Source organism: Schistocerca nitens, chromosome 1, assembly GCF_023898315.1.
Source record: "Schistocerca nitens isolate TAMUIC-IGC-003100 chromosome 1, iqSchNite1.1, whole genome shotgun sequence".
Taxonomy (NCBI): Eukaryota; Metazoa; Arthropoda; class Insecta; order Orthoptera; family Acrididae; genus Schistocerca; species Schistocerca nitens.
Window position 1 is genome coordinate 766,735,671 of NC_064614.1, and position 9,374 is coordinate 766,745,044.

General features: G+C 39.2%; 1 protein-coding gene across 1 annotated transcript in view; it reads right to left on the minus strand.

The window, feature by feature from the left end:
* LOC126200504 (odorant receptor Or1-like) overlaps positions 1-6,368 on the minus strand; it is a 47,227-nt gene extending 40,859 nt beyond the window's left edge. The window contains exon 1 of the mRNA XM_049936717.1: positions 6,328-6,368. Within this exon, the coding sequence (XP_049792674.1) occupies positions 6,328-6,368 (41 nt within the window). The remainder of the gene's footprint in view (positions 1-6,327) is intronic.
* Between the last annotated feature and the right edge of the window lie 3,006 nt (positions 6,369-9,374).

Below are 9,374 nucleotides of genomic sequence, written 5' to 3' on the forward strand. Positions count from 1 at the left end.
AATTTGTACAGAAAACAGATGGCAGTAATGAGAACCGAGGGGGCTTGCAAAGGATGCAGTGGCTGGGAAGGGAGTGAGACAGGCTTGTAACCTATCACCGGTGCTATTCAAACTGTATACTGAGCAAGCAGTAAAAGAAATGAAAGAAAAATTCGGAGTAGGAATTAAAATCCATGGAGAAGACATAAAAACTTTAAGGTTTTCCACTCTGTCGGAGACAGCAAAGGACTTGGAAGAGGAGTTGAACGGAATGGACAGTATCTTGAAAGGTGGAGATACGATGAACATCAACAAATGCAAAAAGAGGTTAACGGAATGGAGTCAAATTAAATCAGGTGATGCTGAGGGAATTATATTGGGAAATAAGACACCTAAAGTAGTAGAGTTTTGCTATTAGGGAAGCAAAATTACTGCTGATGGTCGAAGTAGAGAGGATATAAATTGTAGACTGGCAATGGCAAGGAAAGCGTTTCTGAAGAAGGGAAATTTGTTGATAGCGGGTATAGACTTAAGTGTCAGGATGTCTTCTCTGACAGTATTTGTATTGAGTGTAGTCATGTATAGAAGTCAAACATTGATGATAAATAGTTTAGACAAGAAGAGAATGGAAGCTTTCGAAATGTGGTGTTACAGTAGAATGCTGAAGATTAAATGGATAGATAACATAACTAATGACGAGTTACTGAACAGAATTGAGGAGAAGAGGGATTTGTGGCACAACTTCACTAGAAGAAGGGTTTGGTTGGTAGGACATATTCTGAGGTATCAGGGAATCACCAATTTAGTATTCAAGGGCAGTGTGGAGGGTAAAAATCGTAGAGGGCGACCAAGAGGTGAGTACACTGAGCAGATTCAGAAGGATGTAGGTTCCAGTAGTCACTTGCAGATTGTCAAGATAGAGTATCCTGGAGAACTGTATCAAACCAGTTGCTGGAATGAAGACCACAACAACAATGATGTACTGATGTTAAGGAATCTGATTCTGAGTGAAACAGCATAGACAGTGAATCAGTAACTTAGCAACTGGAAGATAGTGATAACGAAGAGTATTCAAGCGATCGTAATCATAAACAGGAACAAGAGTTGAGAAGGTCAATTGGAAAATGCAGGTCTGGTAGCTTTAATGATTATGTCATGAGTATCTTCAGCTATGTAAACGTCTGTAGTGCTGACAATCCATGATGAATAGTAATAAGAAATTTGGAAGCGAGCAATAATCGGGAATTGGAACTTCTAATAAATATAATACCTAGAAACTATTAACTAAATCAGTGAGTGTAACTGTTCTTCATGTGAAATGGAAAATCAGGTAATACTTTTAAAGCAAGATTAGTTGTAAGCGCTTCCAACAGAGAGAAACAGTGGATGATATTTATTCTTCAGCAGCTATGACACAAACAGCCGGCCGGGGTGGCCGAGCGGTTCTAGGCGCTACAGTCTGGAACCGCGCAACCGCTACGGTCGCAAGTTCGAATCCTGCCTCGGGCATGGATGTGTGTGATGTCCTTAGGTTAGTTAGGTTTAAGTAGTTCTAAGTTCTAGGAGACTGATGACCTCAGAAGTTCAGTCCCATAGTGCTCAGAGCCATTTGAACCATTTGACACAAACATTGGAAGTTAAGTTGTCATTCTGTTCTAATAAAGGGTTTAAGTGTAGGACAAATGGATGTATGACTGAGTTTCATAGTGGTACAATCTTCTCGGAAGTTTATGTGGAGCAGGCCCCTGGGCACAAGGACAGAAAAGATAGACTTTGTAAGTTATTTAATGTGTTGTTTGGTTTGATGGAAAGTCCATAGCATCGTATGACTATTTAAATGAGTCTTTGACAGATCACGGGTTTCAAAGAAGTAAATGTAATGAATGTCTGTAGGCACTGATGACAGAAAATTCTGCAATTTACATAATTATGTTTATTAGTAACATGCTAATCTATTTTAAAGATAAAGTGAAATTACAAGAAATAAAAATCTGATATCCAAATGATTTCAGATGAAAGAATTGAGCAAGTTAAATAATTATCTTTGTATAAATATTAATTATAATTATGCAGAGGATATAATGACTCTGAGTCAGGGAAACTATACAAGATCTCTAGCTAATAATATCAGATTGAACATTCAAATTTGCACAGCACTGTAATGGAAAAAAATTTCACACTGAAAGTGGCACAATATTTAAGTCATGATATGGAGTAGGTGCTCTCCTGTACATCAGCTCAAGAAGACAGCCAGATATATGCTACAGTGTGAACTATTTGAGTAGACTTCAAAACTATTAGAATACTGCTGTAAATATGCTTTGTGAGTTCTGAAATATTTATATCAAACAAAAGGTTTCATGTTAACATTTGAAAGAGCTGAAAATATTGATTTCTCAAATAGTTTTGTAGATGTAGTTTGGACAAGGGATTTATAGATTATAACTCCACTCTAGGTTATGTAATTAGATTATTTGGAAATTTAATGTTTTGGAAATCAAAGAAAGAAGAAAATTTCACAAAATAATTTACTTTTGCTGAGCTATTTATTATTTACTTATTCGTATGGCTCACATGCCGTTTAAAAATACAAATATATAACTTTAGTTATACTATATATAACATGAATATGAAAATACAAAACTACATATAAAACTATCTAAATGTAAGTATCCAAGATCATAATCCATATAAGAGCCATATCATTGGCTTTCATGAGGTTGTTCCAACTCCCTTTTTAGGAACAAAAGGGGCATTCATCTCTAAGATGTTTTATTGTCTGATTTGGAGCCCCACAATCACAAACAGGATACACTGTAAGACGCCATTTGTAAAGACAGTCGCCACGTGTGGTACCTGTGCGGTCTGAGGTTTTATGTCACGGTTTGCGCGGCTCCCCCTGCCGGGGGTTGGAGTCCTCCCTCGGGCATGGGTGTGTGCGTTCTCCTTAGCGGAAGTTAGTTTAAGTAGTGTGTAGGCTTCGGGATCGATAATCACAGCAGTTTGGTCCCATAGTTTCTTATCACACAATTTTTAAAGAGTCTGCACATCGTCCATGCCCAGTGTGAGCTCTGTTCAATTTGACCTGTAGTTTCCTGTCGAGTCATGTGCCAGCAGTTTCACAGTTACACGTTTGGAACCACTCACGCTGTTCAGGATTTTCAATAAGGTGACAGCTCTGGTCCCACAGGTCTTCCACTTAAGTATTACTGGCGTCTAGCTGTTCTGCTTGCAGTAATGGTGGGTTTCTTGAACGGAGTCTATTTCGTCGTAGACTTGGTATGTCGTCCTGTATGGGCAGTTCCAGATTCTCCTATAGCTTGCGGTATTTCCTAAGCAAGCCCCCCCCCCCCACTTTCTGCGAATTGTGGGTGGATAGATTATGTTCACCAGAGGAAGCAAATAAACTGGTGTTGGTCGGATTGCCCCAGTTATTAACCACATAGTGTGGTACACTACCATTTTGTAAATGAGTGCTATATGAATGGAATTATAGACATTTGTAGAGTCGATTCAGAAAGCAATGTAACAAACGTTTTTAGCAAATCTTTGAGTAAGGATAAATTTGTAAAATACTCAGGAATGTTTCATGTAATTTGATTGCAACATAAATGTAAGGAGGTAAGATGGAGTGCGATACATTTACATGGATACTGTTGAGCGTGTGAATAAGGATCTCAACAATGAGTATAATATTTTACTGTGTAGCAGTTAGTTCTGTGTCATGTATTTGTTCACCGTGTAAAGACAGATGTATTTGTATTTGCCTTTTACTAAATTCATATTCTTCATACTAATTTTTAAAGTTAGTAATATCTAATTTTTCTCAAGTAAAACAAAAATTTGGTTAAGCGCCTGAATAAGTCATCCGGATTAGTCCGACATGGCTCCTACATTGCTGCTGCTGCCTGTGTTCATCAAGCTTCTGAATGGTTGTGAGAGGTCGCGGATCCCATAGGGCGGCTTCCTTTATCATCTAAGGTGGGTGCGCCATGCAAAATGTTGAAACCTGATCTATGGCTGATTTTAACTTTTTCTATAATCCCATTAACTGTTGCCATCACTATGTTAATCTCTTTGTTCGCATATGTGATGACAGCACAGCGATATTTATGAGAGAGTGCATCTTTCTCCTACAACTATGAGTAGCTTCACACTGAGTGGCCATATGCATTTCCCTTCTATTATTGGTTGCTGGCAAAGGTCTTCTATATTAAATTTCTATTCTGAGCTTGATCTGAATTCCCGCCGACATATCGGATACAATTATGTAGTATAACACAGATGAAACAGGACATTTGTTTTGCACAATTTGAAAGATTTAACTGTCCTCTTATGTGTAAGCTTACATAACTGACAATGCTAGAAGAACACAGCATGCATTTTAATGTCTCTTTCACGCAGACCAATAAAATGGAAAATTCATTAAGCAAGTAAATTCTTTAAGATCGAAGCTAGAGACTTGGAGTTTAGAAATCGTGCAATGTAATTCATCTTGACTATTATACGAATAACATTCCACTAACAAATTACCACGCTATGGAGATGATATCTATTTTAACGAACTACTTGTTGTAATGGTGGTCAAATAATCTGCTCTTTACCTCACCATATTAAAAAATTTATTTTATCCCGCAGTTGGAGGAGGGAAATTGAGTGTGGCGTGGAGTCTGTCGTTGTATCGACGAATGGCATATGCTTTAGGAATTACCGTTAAGGTTCACGCCTATTATCCATCTTAGCGTTACTTTGTTGGAAGGCATAGGACGAAAATAATTGTATGGGCATCACGGCAGGATGTAGAGTTCCACCATTTTCGGCAATTCATTTCAGCGTTGATAAAACGTTACCATTCCTCTTATAAGTCTCCTGAAGTTGGGGCAATGTCGGATGAAATTTTAATAACCTATAGTGTTCGACAGAAGTTTCGCCCATGACTCAAATTAACTAATTAGTGTATTGGTGACACGTTTTGAAGTGGAAAGATGAAACAAAGTTAGAAATTGAAATTAGATCTAGCACACCATTAAACTGTGCCTGATGCTAGTGAACAGATAACTGTAGAAAGTGAAGATCGTTTTGAAAGAGCAGTACATAGATTGAGCCAGAAAGCAATATATTACAATTTCAGTGTACCTACAAATAAGACTAATATAACTGCTTTCTAAGGAAAAATCCAGGCACATGGAAAATAATAATAAATGTGAAAATCTTAGAACAAGTATCCCATTTCAGTAATCAGGGAAGGGATATTAGTTTTTAACTTCTGACTGCAGGCAGAGAGCAGACTCTCGCTCACCGTGCCGCTGGGAGGGGGAGGGCGACGACTCCATAGCCACGATCGCCTTTTTCCGTCGAGGATTGATCCCCCGATAGAGGACCTACTCGGTCTAGGGCTGTCGTGGAGAGCTGAAACATACAAAACTTCCCGCTCCCACCCGGTACCGAACCCGGAAAATTTACAATTGGAATCTAATGGCACTTGGAGTCTAGCTTCCACTATTGACCGCAGGAACTCTAGGGCTGGAATCTAGCACTCTACCCGCTAGACCATCAACTCCACGTATCTACGTAAATAAAAAAAGAGTCTTGTGTTATGTGTTCATTATTATTTGTATTATACTTTTCATGACTGATTTCATTTTGGCGTTTAACAATTCAACGTGTTGTTATTCGTTTCATTAACATAGCCTCCGAAAGGCGCCCGTGCGATAGATTTTAGGGAGGGGGGCGGGGGTGTAAGACCTAGAGTATGGAGTACTTTTAATGCAATAGAAGACGAATGGTGACTTATAAAATGGTTCAAATGGCTCTGAGCACTATGGGACTTAACTTCTAAGGTCATCAGTCCTCTAGAACTTTGAACTACTTAAACCTAACTAACCTAAGGACATCACACACATCCATGCCCGAGGCAGGATTCGAACCTGCGACCGTAGTGGTCACGCTGTTCCATACTGAAGCGACTAGAACCGCTTGGCCACTCCGGCCGGTAGTGACTTATAAGTAGCCTAATTATTACAAGTTCCGAACCTGTTACAAACCTGCGTAATACCGACTTTTAAATAATTTTTTTGAAGGAAAAACACCTGACTACACAATATTTATTTTTTTCCATTAGCTGCCTCCCGCCCCCCCCCCCCCCCCCCCGCCCTGGCTCCTGCGTGTATGCATATGGGCATCCTTGTATTCTAACTTCAGGATCCACCGACACTGAAGACTGGTGGAATTAACTTAAGTATATTGAAACTTTCGAATGTAATTACGTCTCCCACCATTGTGGCGGATCAACTGTCTGACTAATGTATTGGGCACATCTAATTCAATGGATCAGTAGTGTGTACGTACCTGATACGCTTGTTCACTTCTCTTCTTTGATACATCATCATCTTCGGTTTTGCTTTTAATAAGGTAACAAGCATACTGGCTGTCCCATTAGGAATGGTCACTGATCAAGGGTCTGACACGAACGCTCATTCGAAGCAATTTTGTCCAGTTAACACGAGCTCTAAAATCCGCACCCTCAGAGCTACGAACACTGATTCAATAGAAAAGAAGCGTTTCAGAGTAGCAAAGATATACAGATGGTCGTAGCTCTTAAAGAATGCATTTTAGAAATCATGTTTGCTAAACGTCTTTGCTTCTAATGATCGGCCCTTTCACTTCCCTGAAAATTTACCACTCATTCCGGGACTTTTTACACACACTGTCTCTCACAACTGTCGCCTTAAATGCTGTGCTTGTTTTGTTATCTATTACGTTTGGATGAATCATTTCTGCTGTAACACGGTGCTTTCAAAATTGGTGACACTATCGTGCACTAATTAGTTCTATATGGAACAAATACTGCGAAAAATGTTAGTGTAGCCTAAGGTCTTCTACTGCTGTAAAACTACTAAAATAGAACATAAATATCTAATATTTCAGAAGGAAAGCTGCTCTAAAAACTTAATATTCCATTCCAGGATGGTAACTTATATCTGTTAAGTGCTATAGGGCGCTATCATTAATGGTAACTGTCAACACAGGGAGCCATATTTCTTATTAGGTAGTATTTTCATCGACGCACATACCTTTTACCCATTATTTGCTTTTAGAAACAAACTTCTTGTCAAACGTAAAGTTCCATGTTGGGCCAAACAGCTTAATTCACATTGTAACAAGGAAGAAACAGAAGTGAAAGTGGTCTTTATCTACCCTGATATCGCTTTCAGTATTAAACAAGTTTACACGTTTTAGAAGCTTCTTTGGAAATCTCTTGCAAATAGTACTTCTGTATTTGCTCCGATGTGGTCTCTGCCGTTATCTTACCGCGTGATATGGTCGTTTAACTCAGTGGTGCAGTTGATTAAACTCAGGAAAAGCCGTGCAACTACTAAAACGATAAGCTAGTAGCAATAAGAACCTCTGCCGACAAATTAACAGGACATTCCCAAGTACGCTGGCGTTCATCAGTTTGTGAACTCCAAAAGCAATATTAACTTCTGATTAACTGCTCTCTTATAGAAAGCGCATAGCAAAAGAAAATACTAAGAGCACTCCGTGGTTTTTTCTAAACTTTTCTTTATAACATAAATCTTATCTTTTCATAGTATTTTAAAGATTTACTTAAGTACTAAGTTCTTCCACTGTATTTTATAATTGCAGATCTACTGACGTGTAGCGGTCAGAGACTGGGCACATGTCAAACGTATTGAGGAATATAAATAAATTTTCCACATAATTCTCATTTATTATCCGTCACCAGTGGCACATTTTTTGTTAGTCTAGGTGTTTCGATCATTCGGGATGACCCTCAGATCCAAGTCTGTGCTTCAGCAACCTGTCACGTCTGCTCAGAACCATACAAATGGTTCAAATGGCTCTGAGCACTATGGGATTTCACATCTGAGGTCATCAGTCTCCTAGAACTTAGAACTACTTAAACCTAACTAACCTAAGGACATCACACACATCCATGTCCGAAGCAGAATTCGAACCTGCGACAGTAGCGGTCGCGCGGTTCCAGATTGAAGCGCCTAGAACCGCTCGGTCACAGCGGCCGGCCAATCAGAACCATACATCACAGTGCTGTGATATGTGGTTCTGAGCAGACAAAGTGGGCTGTTGGAGCTACTACTTAGATCTGAGGAGGATCCTGAGTGATCTAAACATGGAATCTAATGAAAAATGTGCGACTGAGATGGAACAATAAATGAGAATGGTCTTAAATATTAATACGGTTGCTGATTCTCCCAAGACGAATATGTTGGCTGTACGAAAGAAATGTTCTAATACATAAATGAGCTTTAAATATGTATGTTCACATATTTGTTAAAATATTGGCTCAATTATGAGTGAAAGTACAAAGATGCGAAACATTCTTCCAGAGTAATAGACACAAAGGCTAAAATAATCAACGAAGTTGAAGCGATTTATATGTACCCCTCACGTGTGACACCATGTCTTACGGCAGATGGTTGTGGAGACTGGTCTTACAACTCCATCTTAAAATTTGTTAATATTACATGGTATGCAAATGATCGCAAACTACTGTTACCATTTTTTTTCTCTAGGTTAATTTATCACATTCCCTTTGAAACAGACATAACGTAAACTGTTAGGAATATAGTATACAAACATGCACCAGTCACTCAAGCGTATCAGACAACGTATTGAATATATGCACTGACATGTGAGAAGGACAGTGCCGTAAAATTTTTTCTGAAGTAACCAGGACAGAGCAAAATCAGTATCAGTGCTTACCTCCGAATTGATAACACGTAACAGAACGCGAATAGACCGTTCAAACGAACTATATGAGGCTACGGACATTTGCTTACCGGAATGAGATGGTCTTATAACGTCATCTACAACGTTTGCAAATTAAACATAGAAACAGGCATTGTAATTTTCTACACGTTGCAAAACTATATGGGATCTCATATATTGTTTTGTATTAGTCACCAAACAGTAAGGTTCGTAATATCGTTTATGAATGTAAAATATTAAAGAGAAGGAGAAGAAATTTAATCGGAAGAAACCTTATCTTTGTCCACGGACGGAAGTAGGCCTGACTGACTCGCTCCCTTGTGCAGTCCCCGGATTCCAGTCGACAAGAAATGGCCTGCTGGTCTTACGTCGGAATTTTAACTGTCGCTCTCGGGTCACGTGGACTGCGGCTGTTTTAAGAAACGGCCTTATTTGTTTGACATCGCGTCTCTCGAAGCTCTAATGTATACCCTGCGGTTCAAAGAGCTGTCATTCCTTCACCAAATGGAAAGCTTCATAGGCGCGTCAATCATAAATACTGGTTCCCGTGGCGTAGACAGACCGTTGCAGGAGCCAACGACAGCTCTTACTGTCTGTGGAAAGCCTATTGAATAATACACTGACAAAACACGGAGCGCACCTTA